The 18,101-nt window shown below is 41.0% G+C and overlaps 2 protein-coding genes across 4 annotated transcripts in view; one reads left to right on the forward strand and one right to left on the reverse strand.

The window, feature by feature from the left end:
• LOC311255423 (solute carrier family 41 member 1-like) lies at positions 1-15,139 on the forward strand. 3 transcript variants are annotated; one of them, XM_084349890.1, is made up of 10 exons: positions 1-1,370; positions 3,285-3,392; positions 3,752-3,823; positions 5,693-5,837; positions 5,984-6,130; positions 6,522-6,666; positions 6,858-6,937; positions 9,811-9,939; positions 11,913-12,061; positions 12,145-15,139. In XM_084349890.1, the coding sequence occupies exons 1-10, from the start codon at positions 1,176-1,178 to the stop codon at positions 12,322-12,324; spliced, it is 1,350 nt and encodes a 449-aa protein (XP_084206016.1). In that variant the 5' UTR covers positions 1-1,175; the 3' UTR covers positions 12,325-15,139. The 3 variants fall into 3 exon arrangements, with proteins under 3 accessions (XP_084206016.1, XP_084206017.1, XP_084206015.1); XM_084349891.1 differs by having other exon boundaries at positions 5,984-6,097; positions 9,805-9,939; XM_084349889.1 differs by having other exon boundaries at positions 3-1,370; positions 9,805-9,939.
• Positions 13,612-18,101, reverse strand: part of LOC311255424 (carbohydrate sulfotransferase 11-like) — a 22,263-nt gene continuing 17,773 nt past the window's right edge. Inside the window, exon 3 of the mRNA XM_084349892.1 lies at positions 13,612-16,736. Coding sequence (XP_084206018.1) covers positions 15,891-16,736 — 846 coding nt within the window. The 3' untranslated portion in view covers positions 13,612-15,890. The remainder of the gene's footprint in view (positions 16,737-18,101) is intronic.

Below are 18,101 nucleotides of genomic sequence, written 5' to 3' on the forward strand. Positions count from 1 at the left end.
GATAAACTGTGTCCTTTCCATGCAGCAGCAGCACCACGTGTTGGTGACAGGTACAGCACCTGCTGCTGCTCAGTGCGTCAGCCACTTATAGTGAGGACATTGGCGAGCAGGGAAAGGAGGAGCTATCAAAGAGGGGGAGAGAACAACTGCAGTCTCCTCTGAACTGGTCTGAGAAGAAAACGAGGGGAAACTGAAGAAAGAAGAGTCCTGATACAGTCGGGTCACCTTGTTTTTACTCAGACGTCTGCAGCATCTTCCCCCCTCACACACACTCACACACACACACACACACACTGTCCTCCGTCTTGTCCCTCCCTCCACCACAGAGCACTGTCACGACTCATCTATCCGTCTGGAATCAGAGGGAAGCCCTGGCAGTGATACGACCATCGGCGTACTTCTTCAGACATCACACCGTCCATCACTGTCCCTTCACACAGCTCCCAGCCTGGACGGACATCCCGGCATTCCCCTGATCAAAATGAGGAAGGGGCTTCAGAGTGGTCAAGCTCACACAGGGCATCAGCCAAGCGGCGAGGAGACAGAGAAGGAGGTGTGGAGGGAGAAGGAGGAGAAGGAGTGGCAGCACAGCAGGGCTGAGAAGAAGCTGCTGGCCTTCTGGATGTCCTTGTCCTACAGGACCTGGACCTTCTTCAGGCCCCGCGAGAGACCAGGCTTCCAGCGCTCTGCCTCGGCCGCCCGGCTGCTGAAGAGTGAGGCATGAGGAGAGGAAGTGTGAGAGTGTGTGTGTGGCTGTAGTGAGTGCATGTGTGTGTGTGGAGGTCTGTCAGCAGCAGAGTGTCATAAGAGGCCTCGCAGACCTGCAGTTAAGTGGACCTGCGTGTGTGTGTGTGTGTGTGTGTGTGTGTGTACGTATCTTTATATGTGTGTGTGTGTGTGCTCCATTCAAGTGGATGAAAGAAGCTTCGCCCGCCTCGTTCACCATTCCCAAAAATACTTTGTGTTGCTGCCCTACCGGTACTGGAGTGACAGGTGAAGGGCAAAACAAGCTTCTTGAATCCTTCTTTGTCACCATTTTTTGTCAAACTACTTCAAGGAACACAATTTTCCTTTTAAAAAAACATCTTCTGTGACTTTTGAAAGAGCCTGGAGTGAGCTGAAGACAGGGAATGTGACTCACTTTCCAGGCAAGAATGGGTTAACAGTGATCAGCCATGGTCGTGACCCATCTGGCTCTGGAGCTGCGTTTCCAGGGGAAGAAGCTGAGAGGCTTCTCATGCAGACTGACCCGATCGGCCCACGGCTTCCTGCCAGAGAGCTCGTGGATCATCACACTCCAGGTCCTGCTGCCGTACCTGGTGTCCGGCCTGGGCATGGTGGCAGCTGGGATAGTCATGGATATAGTGCAAGTATGGGATAAAGTACTCCAAAGTGTGTGTGCGCATGTGAAATTACAGGACTGCATTAATATTAGTTTCTTAGAACACTAAATGATAGATAATTAGATTCTAAACACCTACTCTGAATAACACAGGTGAAGCTTTCCTGTGTTCCACAGGTTCATTGCGTCTTGTACCCTTAAAGTACAGCAGTGGTGAGTTGCTAGAGGACTAAATCTGTCATCTAACAGTTATCAAAGATCCTTGCAGTACAAAAACACAGAACTTTTGACTAAAAACTGATACAGATTAATTACTCTTCAGGACACATATAGCAGACAGCAGCCAGCCACCTAATAACTCTCTTCCTGTTAAACCTCTTGTAAATACCTCAGCAGCAGCGTGACATGACTGGCACCTTGAATTATGCAGCAGGTCGGCCAGCTGCTAGTTGAAGCATAAAGAGCCAACAGATCAGGTTTCATAAGAGCTACTGTGCATGGGAATACAGGCATGCATCAAATCCTTGAACCGTCGCTTGTCAAACTGTTGAGATTGTCTAAATTCACTGGTGCATGTGAGAGGTGGTAAGAGACATGAGCATGTATAACTTCATAATAGGTGCGTATAATGCAGTACATAGTAGATAACATAATAACAAATAAAGTAACATCATAAATAACATTCAGTAACAATAAATATTAACAACTGAATAAGCAACATTCAACGTTTTGAGCAACAATAGGTTAAGAATTGAACCAAAATAACCCTCAGCTAACCTTCTTCATCAGGACTGCGTGGGTGTGAATGAAATATGATTGACAGATATGATTCAGTGCTGTGAATTCAAACAACCAACCCCTGCTATTACATTTTGATTAAAATGTTGCTAAATGTGTCTTGGTGAAGGGGAGTACACGACATCCCTCCTTTTTTAAAAGTGAATCTTGTGAGAAGCGCCCAGACAGCACTGCACAGACAGATAAACTCTCAGGTGAAGTAACCAAAAGTGCTTTAACTTTGGCACATTTTTTGTGTTCATGTATGACGACGTCACACACACTTAGACTCTTACTGAGAAAACAGGTTTTAAGGTTCCCTGAGGAAGGTCTGAGGAGTTTATGTACTATTGGCAAATGTTTTGAAGGTTCATTGTGTGTTTTGTGTGTGTTTCTGCAATGAAATTAACATTTGCACTGCGGTGAAAATAAGAAACATAGACCTTAATGAGCAGGTTCTTTTGATTTTTCTTGTAACTGGTTATATTTATATTTTTATAACAATTAAACAATGTGAAAGGGTTCGCTCATAGTGTTACACCTACAGATAAATATCTGCAGCTACCCTCGACTTCACAGAGCTTTAAAGAGAATTTCAGCTCATTGTTTGTGTCTGGGCTGCTTCATTGTTTTTTGGTTCAATCTCACGCTCCCACAGAGTTGTTTTCAGCCTCAGTAGGCAGCTGTTCATAGTGAAAAAGATTTAAAAACCCACTGTACACTACCTGCTACGCACCAAGCAGCAGACAGACACAGTTAGAGACTAGGTATTGGATATAATGGAGCATTTAGCAGCTAAAGAGTTAGATATCTCCCTAGGAAGTTGGTGGAGACCAAAACAAGAGTTAAAAGAGTCAGTATTGAGCTTATATTCATCAGGTACATCAGGTCTATATGAATGATACTGTTGCTCTATAATGCTGGATGTGTAATTAGGCAACTGAATGTGAACAAGCTTGATATGTCAAAGTTATGTATACATTGTTTTCACTGCCCTGAAGTGGCCAAAAAATGATTATTGTAGGTTTAATTAAGTAGAATAGAAGGCTTAAAGCAGCGTTTGTTGCAGTGTGGTCTCACTGTGATGTGACTGAACAGTGGGCTGTATTTGACAAGCTTTTTGGGAGTGGAAGGTATATTAAAAGACCACTCTGGTGTTTTTCAGCACTGGGAGGTGTTTAAGGAGATCTCCGAGGTTTTTATTTTGGTGCCAGCTCTAGTGGGACTGAAGGGGAATCTGGAGATGACATTGGCATCCAGACTGTCAACAGCAGTGAGTGGAAACACACAGACACACACTCATACACATACTGAACAGAGCACAAATGCAAAAACGGAAAAGTACAATTACTTTCAATTTATACAACAGGAAAAGTCTTTATTTGATTTTTGGTCTGGCACAGTCCTATTACTTTCCCTCAGCAAGTAACCTTCTGACTCCAGTCTGAGTGATAATTACTTATTAGCTATGCACACTGGAGGAATCAGAACATTTCTCAGGCTAATTCTGACGTAATGTTGGCAACTTGTGGGAATTCAATTTCCACCATCACACTTGAAAACAACTTAAAAGCCATTTGCAGCATCATGTGATAGAGATATGTGGTGACGTGAGCTTGTTTCTGCCCACAGGCCAACATGGGGCAGATGGATGAGGCTCAGCAGCAGTGGAGGATGGTGCTCTGTAATCTGGCTCTCATTCAGGTGACACACCGCTCCACCGCACACTCTCCATCCTGTTAATAACACACTCCATCACTTTTGTGTGTCTGTGCTGGCTTCAAGACAATGTCATTTAACATGATATGATCGTCCTCTCATTCAAAACACTTCACTCAATCATCTATCAGCCAATTAAATACAACTCAAGATAAGAGTTAGAGATGGTCTCCAAATAGGTATAATAAGAAATTAATCAGACAGATTTTTATAAGGTAACGACAAGGTGTATATGCAGAAGGTTACATATATTCTGTTTCCTGTAGACCCAATATGTTCTAAAATACCTGCAGTGAAGACCTCAAGTCTTTAAAGGTTCAGAAACATGGAAAAAAGTAAAGAAAAAAGAAATCTGATCTCACATTTGACATTAAATCAAATGAAGGCGTTCATCTGTGTGATTCTGACAGATTTGTTTGGTGCTATCATTTACATATTTCAAGAAAACATAACTGAGCCCCGACAATGTAGACAGAAATAAAAATTTGAATTAGTTTTATGTTTGTGGTGCGATCATGTTTGTTGAAATTTATTTTCAAAGTTGGATAAAGAAAATATTGTGTGTGAGAGCTAAAACTAAAGGTAAAGGAAAACAGAAAGTATATGCTAGCTAGCTAATGCAAAACTATTCCCAGTCCTAAATTGTCAGTTATATTTCCCATTGTAAATTATTGGCTGTATGTGTACCTATTGTTTGAACAACAATAGGTACATGCATGCAAAGTGCTAGTGAGTTTATGTTGAAAAGTATAACTCAAATGGCATGTTCAACGCTGAAACTGAAACAAAGGTTAAGAGGAACAGAAGATTTTCAGATATGTTCAGCTTAATGTGTCACCTCAGTCTTTTCTCTGTGATGATTGTGTAATTTTGGTATAATTGAAATTACCAAAAAATATAAAAATTCTTACTTTATCTAGTAGAATATACAGTATATCAGTGTGGAGGTATAATGTTGAATTCTGAAATCTTCATGTAGGATCCCTCCAGTCAAATTTGCCTGTTTTTCAAAAAGCAACAAGCCTTCAACTGGTAGTATGGAGGCCCACAAGTATCAACATTAAATAAATAATGAAATACATAATCATTTGAAGAAAACATGTGAAAGATGTTAATAAAATAACAATGAGAGGTGAGGTAATTTAATACAGTTTATTTATTGTTTATTTTTATATTACGATTTTAAAGGACTATAGCCACTTTTATTTTATAATGACCCTTTTTAAGTCATCATGTCACTTTTCATTTGAGCCAATCACATGTCCCGTCTCTTGAGCTAGCAAACCCAACTCAACTTAGCTGCTGCCAAAATTAGCCGATTAGCTTCTGACACGCAAATTTACATCTCCTCTTATTTATTTAGCTTAACAAAGCTGATGCTGCGTTCAAGTAGTATCATTTCAACCGTCATTAAGAGAAGCCAAGAGAGAAAAGCTGTTTATGTCAGTCTCTGAGCTGACGTAATTTCAAGTCAGACATATCAAGAATATCTGATTTGAGTGTCTTGTAATAGAGTGAATGGCGTCTCTGTCTCAGCCACTGGTGCCACCCTATCACTTGTTTCTGCACTGTGTAACTTCAGTGGGAGGGTAGGATCATTGTTGGTATAATATTACATTAATTTAACACTTTGGGCTTCCATACAGTTGTGTCTTGCACTGCATTTTTCTACTTTTACAGACTTGTCTTTCATTATCTTCCTCTAAATGTTTTGTCCGCTTGCTTTCTCCTCGCTCTGATACAGACAGAGATAGAGGAATAAACAGATGGTTGGATAGACAGATAAAAAGATACGAATGTTCCATGCATAAATAATTAAGGCCTTGCATCCTTTTCTCTGTCCTTCATCCTCAGGTCCAGGCCACAGTTGTGGGCTTCCTGGCAGCGGTAGCAGCAGTGGGTCTTGGGGGTCTGACCAGGGGGCGAGTGGACGTTACCCAGGCTGCTGTCCTGTGTGCCAGCAGCGTCACGACTGCTTTCATCGCTGCACTGTCTCTAGGTCAGTCAAAGGCACAAACTGCTGCAGAGGAGTAAATGGCTGATAATGCAGTAGATACACAGAATGCCTCATAGAGGACAGTCGAGTTTATGAGCGCAGTGGAATGTTTAACTTCTATTTTAAGTCTTCATCTTGTGCTTTGTCAGGTCTGGTGATGGTGGCAGTGATTATTGGATCCAGGAAAGTGGGCATCAACCCAGATAATGTGGCCACGCCCATCGCTGCCAGCCTCGGAGACCTGACCACTCTGTCTCTGCTCGGTGGGGTCAGCAGCCTCTTTTTCTGTTACAGAGGTCAGAGGTCACACATTACATCGAGAAAGCGCCATAAATCACTTTCAGTGCAGTCTCCACCTGAAATGTTTGGACACCAGTTTATTGATAAAAAGAGGTTGAAACCTAATTCAAATGAGTTTGAGTGATACAAAATGCAGCTGCAGAGCGACAACATTGTGTTGATTGAGGAGTAGTGCAGCCAGTAGAGGGCAGCATAGTCCACTCTTGATTCTAGATAGCAGCACGACATGTTAAAGGCCCTCTTCGTCATTTCCTTCATGGTCAGAATGTCTTATTTCTTGTCAACTGTTTGAACCTTTCCCAAAAAAATCTATCAAACAGCAGTTTTTATATTTTATGAAGAGTGTTATCAAAGATTTTGAAAGCTGTATCCTCTGTTGCTCTCCAGATGTGTGGTACCTGCCTCCTGCGGTGTGTGGCTTCTTCCTGCTACTTATCCCAGTGTGGGTCATTATTGCCCGTCGTTCCCCACCAATCAGAGAGGTCCTAAAGTCAGGCTGGCAACCTGTCATTTTGGCCATGTCTATCAGCAGGTGAGCTGACCTTTGACACTATCTCTACCAGTCCACAACAATTAAATAACTTTTCTTGTCCTGATCACAAACACTTTGACATATTAGAATATGTGTCTGTTTAATTTAAATAAATCAATTCAATTAAGGGACTACTAGATTTTTCACACAGGTGTCCCACTCCTACAAACTGTATGTTGTCTTCTTCCCAGTATTGGTGGTCTGGTTCTTGATAAGACAGTGAGCAATCCAAGCTACGAGGGTATGGCAGTATTCACTCCAGTCATCAATGGTGAGTGGAAAGCATGCAGAACTCAATACAAAAGTAACACTCTAATGCTTATTAATATGTTTATCAATGGTGTAACTTATCATGGTGGCAGCTGGCGTATAAACAATTAATGAATGTTTGATTACAATTCATGTACAGTGTGTCATAGAGCATTTATAACCGTGTTCGACAATGCACAACTCATTCACTTAAATGTTTAAAACCATGAAGAAACTGAGCTCCAATGTTTATTTTTCAATTTCAAAAATATTCTTAATTCAGTGTCCACTTTCTACCAGAGCTTTCAGCTGCATCTCATGACCTTCATCAGTGGACACAAAAACCACATTTTGGAAATTGCACAACTTTCTATCAAAATTTTTAGTGCATGTTTCAGGGATATCATTTCAGCAGTATTTTAAGTTCAACGATAATTATTAAATGGTGATCAAATTTCACTTATTGATATTAAGTTGCTTATAAGATTCAATTGTTTTAAGTCGTTATTTGCTTCCATATCAGTTGTCATGAGCGTGAAAAGGATAGATAAATAGATATTATATTAATACAGTTATTGTTAAAATATATGTATATATCAAACTACAGTAAGAGTCATGTTACTAGCAGGTCTATGATGCTGTATTTGCTTCAAGCTCAATACTAAACCATGGCATGCTTACATTGATTTTAAGCTGGTATAATGTTTGTATACAGAATTTCACCATCTTTATATAGCATAAAACTAAGTATTGGGTATATTGAAATTTTGACCCGATGATGGCAGTAGATAAAAAGTCCAATTCATCCTGGGATGAGTGTGAATGTGTGTACCAAATTTCATGGCCATCCATCCAGCATTTTTGAGACATGTCAGTTAAAACCACTTGCTAATCCTCTGGTGGTGCTAGAGGAAAAGTCAGGGGATCACCAAAGTCATAAGGACTCATTTTGCTGGAAGCATAAATGTCTGTACCAAATGTTGTACCAGTCTATCCACTAGATATTGAGATGTTTCACAGGATAAGTAAAAACACTGACCTGCTGGAGGCACTAGAGGACAAGTCAGATGTTCAACAAAGTCAGTACATTTTTTTATCAGCCATAGTCACTTGCAAATTAAAAGCATTGCACACCCACAACAGTTGTTTTCAATTAGCCAGGGTGATTGGATCTCTAGTCAGGTTTAGATTGGGTGGAGTAGTACAGGGACTTATGGGATTTCACCAAGCTCTACGAACCAACAAGAATGATAACAGGGTATGTTTCCCCACAAGACTTCTTCTTGTAACAGAGTACTTTTGCACTGGGATATTACTTCTTTTACCTAACATGTAAATACTTGTTCTGCTGCTGAATTTTAGCAGAACTGCATATGCTTGAGCACAAAGTTGACACTTTCTAAAACAGGATCCTCTTAGATGCCTCAAGGGATAACTTTGATGATGATAACTTTGATTACTTCTGCCTAGAGTCGATATTATAATGGATATAAGACCCCTAATTAAAGCTGAAACAATTCATGACATTTCTTCCACATGCTCTGAGCAAAGAAATGAGCGCTGGCATGTTTTCCTGAGGGAGTAAGCCCAGCTGGGACTCAGGGTCCTGGTGTTTCATCGGTCCTAATCTTTGAAAAATGGCATTTAGGCTTCATAATTAGCTTCATTATTATCAATTAAAAAAATCCTCATGCCAAATGATGTCATGTGGAATTTGCTGGAGCATGCAGACGCCCAGCAGCTAATCCCATTATTATTGAAAAGGGCCTCAAATTTCATCAATCATGAGGCATTAAAGTGCCTCTGAAGTTGAACGGTCTCCTCCTTGTCAGAGAGGCGTGTAGAACCAGATCTTCACTGACTGAAGTTTGGTGCCCACAAAGCAGCATACTAAGTAGAGAGGAATAACAATGGTCTTTACATAAACCACAAGCCTGATCAGAATGTCAACTATGCATTCACTGGCTCCCGTGCAGCATCTCTGCCAGCTTCAGTGCCACCAAAGACTCTGGCATGTATTGCCGTCCCAGTACAGGAAGTTAATTTGCATCCCAATTCAGGGCTCTTCCTCCACCAGAAACCATGGGGGAGGAAATTCTCAGATCTTTAAGTTAAGTAAAAGTAGAAATACCACAGTCTGAAAATACTCCCTGACAAGTCAGCTGTCAGATAAATGTAGTGGAGAAAAAGGTACAATATTTCCCTCTGAGTTGTAATATAAAGTGACATTAAATGCAAATTCTGAAGTAAACTACAAATACCTCAAATTTGTACTTAAGGAAAATGTACAAAGTTACATTCGACCATTGCCAGAACCACCCCTCCTTTTTGTCTCAACGGTCCATATGCTTCAAAGCTCTGTGAGCCAAGAGGTTTTGTTCTGCTCCTAATGAAATCAGCCGGAGGGAAGAGCTGGGTTACAATGAACATGGCACAACAGCCAGACTGCCTTTTCCAAGCCTTCAGAGAAAAAAGTCCTGTGGGACCACGTGAGTTAGGAATAACTGCTGAATAGATTTCAAGCGTAATTATTGTTTGGACAGTGAGTCTTTTTTTCCGAGAGTTTTTACTCTCATTCTGCTGTGACTGCTCAGCTTCTTGTACAGCTGCAGCATTGTCACAGAACAATAGCTAAACAACTGCAGATTGTATGTGATTGTGTTATGACAATTTCACAAAACATACTGTAAAGGTGAAAAAAACCCCAACTAATTTCATTGGGTATGAAAAACATTTTAAAAGTTCTGGAGGTTATTTTGGTTTTATCTCAACAAACACATTCCACACTGCCGCATTCAGTCTAACCTTGAAATGCTCTCGTATTTATTATTGACTTATTCCTGGTTTTATTAAATGTTTATCATGGAACTAATTTCTACGTCTACTCAGGTGTAGGGGGAAATCTGGTGGCCATCCAAGCGAGCAGAATGTCCACCTACCTCCACTACTGGAGCGTTCCTGGAGCTCTTCCATTTAAAACGAATGGGAACTGTCCTGGACCCTGTGCTACCTTCTGCTCCTCAGGTCAGATACAGAACAAAATACATGTATTAAAGGGGTAATGTACGGATGAGGCCCTTGATCAAGAAATAATTACCCAATCAAATATGTGACAGTATCTAATTAATATTTTCGCTGTTAGTGGAAATGCAATGACTTTTCAATCAGGCATTAGCTAGTTTTCATTGACAATAGTCCACTCATTTTATTACTCTGTTTTAGCAGCAAACTTCAGCAAAGTCGCTCCATCAAACCAACAGTATCCTGCCGGCCCAGGGACAGACAGAAAAAGTAAAGCTGATTAATAATATAGTGAAACATTTACCAGCTAAAGAACCAGATACAGAACTTCACCAAAGAAGTTGGTGGAGACGAAATCAGAGCCCAAAGGAATTAATTATAAACGTATTTATTATGAGGCCAGAAACACAACTCCAAATGAATGCTAATGTTGTTCTATGAAGTATGTAAGTAGGCAACTGTTTGCAAACACTTAAAGGAACAGTTCACCTAAAAATGAAAATTTAGTCATTATCTACTCACCCTCATGCCAATGGAAAGTCGGGTGAAGTTTCGTGGTCCACATAATATTTTTGGAGCAAAAAACAACAACAACAAAAAAAAACTTCACCGTAGCTGCTAAGCGAAAAGCATTAGCATGCACCCCGTCTGAAATGGGTGCACGAGCTTGTCCATGTGTTGATGACGAAAAACGTCTTTTCAATTCATTATGGGTTCTCTGGGTTTCAGGACTTTGATTACACAGGACGAGCTGCATGGAGCCCTTTATGTTTGTTTGCTTTTTGGTTATTTTTGAAGTTGTAAAACAAGTCCCCATCTACTACAGTTGTTTAGGAGTATGCTGCATTGCTGTTTTGCTGTGAAGCTCCAGAAATGTATTGTGGATTATGAAACTTCACCCGACTTTCCATCAGCATCGGTGCGAGTAGATAGTACAGTAACAGAATTTCAAATTTTGGGTGAACTTTTCCTTTAAGCCACAACAACTTAAAAGACTGATAACAAGGCATGGCTGTTCCAGCTTGCATACAAGTGGACAGGAATGATTAACACTGCTTTGATATAAAATAGAGACAATTTTCAAGAAAACTAGAGCAGCTATCTTTGACTTCTTCCTGATGTGCCCTCAGGTTGAGTTGACAGAATCTCCTGGATCACCATTGGTATGAACACGAGGATGCGGCTCCTCTGGAATAAATGCAGATGAAGCTGTCAAAGCCTCTAGCAATAGCAGATGGCGGAAGAAGTGAATAAAGGAGTGAAAATGAGCAACATGTTTATCCTCCTCAGTAAACACTTGGAGGAAAGACCTGAAAGCAATAGTTTGACGTGTTTGGAAATGTGCTTATTCATTTTCTTTAGATAAGAGAAGATAAATAACAGAGCCTGGCTCTGTCCAAAGGTAACAGTTTGCTAGTTTGGTTAATCTATACAAAAACTTAAAAAACAATTTTTTAAAGTAAAAACAACGTAAAAATGTCAATTTAAAAGATGTCAAGATATGACATTATTATATATTATTGGCCTTTTTTCTGGTATGCAGATTTTGTTACCTTTGGACACTGTGATGCTAAGTCTGCTGGTTCCAGCTGCCTACAGACCTTACAGAAATGACTCAAGCAAATACAAATAAGCGTACTTCGGAAGTTAACTTTTCTATCAAAATAAGTATTGTTGAAAGAAACAAAGTTTGATGGAAATAATATTTTAATCATGCCACAGGACCAAGGTAGATGTCACCAATCATCTGTCCAATAATCTTCTTTTCACAGGATCTTCCACCAAAGTATTGCAATTCATTTGAAAATCAAAGCATGACAAAAAATGCCAGCCATAGTACCTACACAGAATCCAGCACACAGGAAAACAAACAGTACCGCTTCTGTAGAAGGAAACACAGTAACATTTCTTTAGTTCACTGAAAGCTGCCACACTAGATCAAACAGCTGGTTACTACTCATTCTGTGTTTCTCCAGATGTGAATTCCAAATCAGCCAGAGTCCTGGTCACCCTCGTAGTCCCGGGTCACCTCTTCTTCCTGTACACCATTCACCTCCTGCAGGGTGGCCATACTGCCATGACCCCCATCTTCATCATCTGCTATCTGTCTGCTGCTCTGCTTCAGGTCAGATAAACAGATAAAAGCTTTGTGTAATCAAGACTTCATTAAAAAATGATCTCTTTGAAACTAATATTCTTATTATCCAGGTGGTGATTTTGCTTTATGTGGCCAGCCTCATGGTACAATGGCTGTGGCGAAGGGGACTGGACCCAGACAACTTCTCCATCCCCTACCTCACAGCTCTGGGTGACCTGTTGGGGACTGGCTTCTTGGCTCTGAGCTTCAGACTGATTCTGACAGTCACTTCTACTGGGAGTGGAGTTTGACACAGACATATGGTCCTGTACACTCTGAATGTGATGTTCTCTATATGCAAGTGGCTGAAACACACTGAAAAGTTCATTAGGGGGTTAAAATGAAAGTGAGGATGACACAGGAGGTTATATTTGGGCCTCAATACTGTGATGTGATGGGACAGAAAAATTGCAAGAGTATACATTTTATTTTGTAGACAAATTGTTACGCAAAGAATAATTTAATGTGACCACGTCTTTTCTGTGTTCAACAAATGGATTTGTGTTTGCTGTTGTCATTATAGAGCATAGTAATAAGTTCCCAATCATTTTTACTCACTTCTCAGCAACTCACATGATGCCCCAACATGTCTACTCAAGTTTGCCTTGCACAACCTGACACAGTGTTACTGTGTGTCTAGACAGAGTGCAAAGTAAATTATAGAGGCAGCACGATTGCATACGAAGTCCAAGGAAACTGCCAGTGAGTTAGCCCATGGCAATGCAAACTGACATGAGGCCACATGTGCACAAGTTCAAAATGTTTCTGCTTGAGGAAAAAAAATTGCATGTATCCTGGAGCTGTATGCATCTGCTACACAAATGTACAGGGATGAGAGGGAAAAGAAAAATGTTGTTTATGAGCTCAGCTGAACAGACAACTAACTAGCTTACAGCTAATATAGAGTTGGTACACTAGTTGGGTGAGATGAATAAATACAAGTCACCCAGCCTTTTCTGTCTGAACACCACCTCCATTTAGGGTAAAAATAAAAAATAAACTATTGTTACGTACAGTAGCTAAACTAAACTTGATTGTCATAGTTCCTCTGAAAAAAGTTCCTTTTCATGTTTAAACTCACCAAATACTTTATACTGTATGTGTAAAACCCTGGCTGGAGTAATATTTATATAGCTAGCTGACTTGGTAATTACTTACCATATCAAAGGGTAAAACTGTGGGTGTGTTCATAAATAGTCTCAAACAGCAGAGCATCAGGAGCAGTCTTGGCAGTCCTTAATTAATCAGTTAACCAAAATTATTCAACACGCATGCTTGGATCAAAGAGGCAATTTTGTTTTTTTTAAGTTAGCTGAGAGGTATTGGTCATTGTAAATGTGTTGTGTTGAAATGTTATTTAGCTAATGTTACAATAGACAAGCAGGCATATTCAGGTTATTTGTTTGGTTTGAGTTGTAGGTTAATGTTGCAGAGAAAATGGCAAAATTTTTTGGAAAATAAGGCATTATTGACTGATGTTTAACCTGTTTTTTTAATTCATACAGAAAGAGCATGCTTTCATTCTTCGAACAGCCGAATCAAAATCAAATCAATTTTATTTATATAGCCCAAAATCACAATCACATTGCCTCAGTGGGCTTTACAATCTGTACAGTGAACAACATCCTCTGTCCGTAGACCCTCGATTCAAGTGAGAAAAAACTTGCCATGTTGATGGAAAAAAACCTTTTCAACAGGGAAAAAAATAAATTAAATAAGATGGAAGAAACGTCAGGAAGAGCCGCAGAGGAGGGATCCCTCTCCCAGGACAGACAGACATGCAATAGATGTCGCATGTACAGAAAAGAACCACAAAATCACAGTTTACAAGTTGCATTGACAGAATATCTGATACATATTATAATATATGTAAAGTGTGTGGATCCAGGAGACGACTGAGCGGGCCTAGGCATCGCCAAGTGGTGCCTGAGCCACATGACCTCCCCTCCACTGTGGTGACCTGGAAGAGGGCAGGCCACCCTGTCATGTTAGTTTACAGTATCAGATTGGATTTACGAACCCACCCACAGTGACGGAGGTTATTATTGTGTACTAACATAGATGCTGTAATAGCAAACACTTACCTACATGTATTGAGAACAGAAATTGTTTTTGCACAAATTAACTTATTGAAATTGAGATAATTTACCCAATATAGAATAACAAGTGTTTTCTGTGCTCATGATATCCCTTCAAGGCACAAATGTAAGACATACTGTAGATAAGAGGTTGCAAACCATGAGTGGACACAACCTGACTCAAAAAGGAAAGAATAAGGTGAGGACAGCGTGGACATTTTTTGCACTTTGGTCTCCATATTTGCCAGCTCACTGTGGTCTGTAGTTGCACACTGTTCCCCCGGAGCTGCACTTGTATTACCATCACCCAGCTTGGCTTTATAGAAGCAGCATCCGTCTAAAATGGACACAAGTGGGAATACTGTAGAACCACTGTATTGTGAACTGTTGACACATCTGTATACCTATTGTCAGCTCTTAAATGTTAGATGGCAAATGATTGTATTAAGGCAATAATAATATATAATTGAGTGTAAACGTATATTAACATAACTCAGATGCTGCACTGTCTGGACGAATGTTAGATTTTATTATGTTTATTTTATGTAGATTTGTGCCTTTAAACCGTGATAAGCCTTCAGTTCTCTGATGTGTTTCTATGAACTCTGAGTTTTGCCAAATTTCTACTTGACCTTTTAGTTTTGTGCCACTGAATATAGCCTGTTGTACTTTACTGTATCTACGGCTGTATCTACGTTAGTATGTGTTGACAATACAGGTATTTCTTTGTGCTATTTTTGTGAACAAATTATTTAGTATGGATCTCTCTATATGGGGCCTTTTCAATTGTTTGATATGCACTTTTAGAAAAGATGCTTGTCTTTAACTGATCTGACAACAGCATCCAAAGATGGTAATAATCCTATTTTCACAGTGACATCAAGCTTGACTGGACTTTGTAGTGCTCTCACATTTGTAAGAACTTCTGGATGACATCTTTGCAGCCATGATTTGTCACTGAAATAAAAGACTGACATGTAAGCCATGACTTCTGTATTCTGAATCTGTGAGTGTCAAGTATCAGGGTCGTTGCCTTCAAAATTTCTAAACAGAAATGAATCCAATATTCAAACCAATAAACACATTCTTGCTGAAATGCATTTATTTGAAAGTTATGAGAGAAACTAGATCTATTTTGGTTTGTCTGACTTTGTAGAGTCAAAAATAACACAATAAATTAAGACAATGTCATAGTTACACAAAAATCTCTTCCTACAGCACAAAACCCCCCAAAAACCAGTCACAGTTACAAAAGTTGTCTGCAGGGGTGAAATAAAGGCCCATGTTCAAAGGCACATACATTTGGAGACATTCACCTGCTAGATAAGATTTGAATACTTAAATGTGCTACGGCACCTTGTAGAGATTACATTTGTTGTGCAAATTACACTTTTGAAACAGCAGACAACAACCGAAATGAAACCAAAAGTTGAATGGCATTTCACACATTGAAAGGCAGTGACTGAGATCCACTGGATCACTGTTTACAGTAAAATATCATAGAACCTTCTTTAGGCAACAACTTACATCTTGCAATGAAATGTCCTCTTCTACATGAGCTCTTCAGCCTGACGAATGGATCGTAAAAATTATTAATTTAAATTGTTTATTTTTTTAACAGCATTTGCAGTGTCTGTATAAGGCCTAAAAGAGAGACATCTCAGAAACAAACTGCACATTTACCAGAGTCCAGGCTCCACAAGTTCAAGTTGAGTCCGTGGCTGAGTGACGTCCCAGCCTCATCTAAACTTGAGGTAGGCTGGTATAGAGTAGTTGAAGAGCAGGAAGTCCATTCGATAGAGGTTGTACAGCTTCTTCTGGTAGAAGGGGCTTATGTTTTGGAAGAACTCAGCCGCCATGTCTCCTGTAGTCCTGGTGCTCTTGGACGAGGTGGGGAAGCTGACCTGGTCCTCCACCCCGGCCAGCTGTAGCACGTAGCGGGAGTCCTGCTCCAGCGTCTCATATTTACCCACCACATCGTAGTGGATGAGGCAGGGGTGGCACAACGAGTGCACCCGCTCCCAGTGCTCGTTGAAGGGCTCCTCTCGCTGGGTGGCCGGGTCCACAAGGTAATAAACAAACTCCTCAAAGGAGACATCGTTGCCTCTCTCCAGAGCCTCTGGCTGTGGGTCCGGTCTGTGCCGCCGCACTATCTTTGTGCCGTATCGTTTATGAAAAGCTGTGTTGTAACTTCTTGTAAATTTGTTGCGGTACGCAGAGACCAGCCGCTCGAAGGGCTCCCGTACGAAGATGAACTTCAGGTAGGAGCGCAGGCGCTGGTTAATCTGGGAGGTGGAGTACTCTGATAGAGTGCGGAGGTTTCCCGGGACATGGGCCTCGTTAGCAGGGATGGCCAGTGGGTCTCTGAGGGACCCGGTGACGCCTGTCAGAACCATGAGCACCCGCTTCCAGTTGGTGCAGGCCACTTTGGGCACGTAGCAGTACAGTAAGCCGTGCTGGTCGTCCACAATGACATGTTTAAGGTCCTCAGGGATGAGGACTCTGCGTTTCCGGGTGTAGGAGCGGCAGGCGTCTTCCAACACCTCCCGTCTGCCCTGATGGATTGCCTGGACTGGTGACTCAACCTACAAGAAACAGAAAAAGAAGAATTAAGCAAGAGGAACTATTTATCACTAATAAACAATGTTTTTCTCATAGTTTTGGCCATGATTCATATGGTCATAGTAACATTGTACTCTCAAAGTTAATTCAAAGTCAGATTAACCAAAGAACACCAGCAGTCTGTGACAATCAGACCTAGGTAGGGGTGTCAGTTTCGGTTAGTTTTACGTTTGATAGTCCGAAACTCATTAACCACTCACTAACCGACTCATTTTTAAGAAAAAATGCAAAGGCACAGAGTCCCAGGAGACACACATGCCCAAGTTAGCTGCCACAATGTTTGGGGCATTATCGTGGATGCAGGCCGACCATCGGCTTCGAGCGTTGAAGACCTATCATTCCACCACACAGGTCAGATTTCAACGAGGTTGTCTAATGTCCCGAACCAAGAAGCTCTGAGTGAGGAGCACACTGGACTACATCTCCCAGTCTGCATTGAGGAAGTGACAGGTAAGCTTGTTGTGACTTAACCGATTGACAGTTAACCATTGATATCCCAACCCTGAGGTTAGCCAAACATATTTGTAAGAGAAAACAAGGACAAATGCTAAAATTATCATCTGAAACTGTGAAATCTTCAGCTGTCTTCAGACCCAGTCGACACTGGCTCAAATCACATCACAGTGGAAATCCCCTTCAAGCATTTGTGACAGGAGAAAAGCTCATGTCAATTTTTATGTCACTTTACAGTCAGCCCTCGGAGACCGTACTGAGACGAGCCATCAGAATGTATAACATAGAGGTTAGCCAAGTGGAGCAGATATCCTGCCCTCTCTGCATAGAGCCAAGTTCTCTTCTTATGAGAAAGTATATTTACAGATACTTCTCCCCTGGAGGTCTTAATCATGGTAAATCCCTTGCCATCTGCATACCGCCTTAATAAAATCACAGGTCAGCCAGTTCAGCTTGGCCTCCTCATGGCACAAACGCCTTATTTACTTCTTTCATTTACTCAGCCTGGCTCACCAATGCAGCGGTCGGAGCCTTGAGCCTCTGGGTTTGACTTGGTGCCTGACACTATGTGTGGCTCTCTGTGTTTATTGGCAGACACTGGAACATCAGGCATACACCGGACTGGCCAAAGACTGTCGAGCCAACACTGACCCTTCTCTCAGCAGGAGTTTGTCGACTTTGTGTATACAACACTGTACTTCAATCCCTTCATGGATATCAAATGCACGACTTACTAGCGTTTCCTGACCAAATGCAAATAGCCGCCAAAGGGAAAACATATGATTCAAAGAGAATATCAAAATCTTCTGTTTGTGTCGGGTAGATACAGTATATACTCATGTCAAGTGTTGTGAAAAGCTGCACTTACATGTAAG

The sequence above is a fragment of the Pagrus pagrus genome (assembly GCF_965226575.1).
Source record: "Pagrus pagrus genome assembly, chromosome: 3".
Lineage (NCBI taxonomy): Eukaryota > Metazoa > Chordata > Actinopteri > Spariformes > Sparidae > Pagrus > Pagrus pagrus.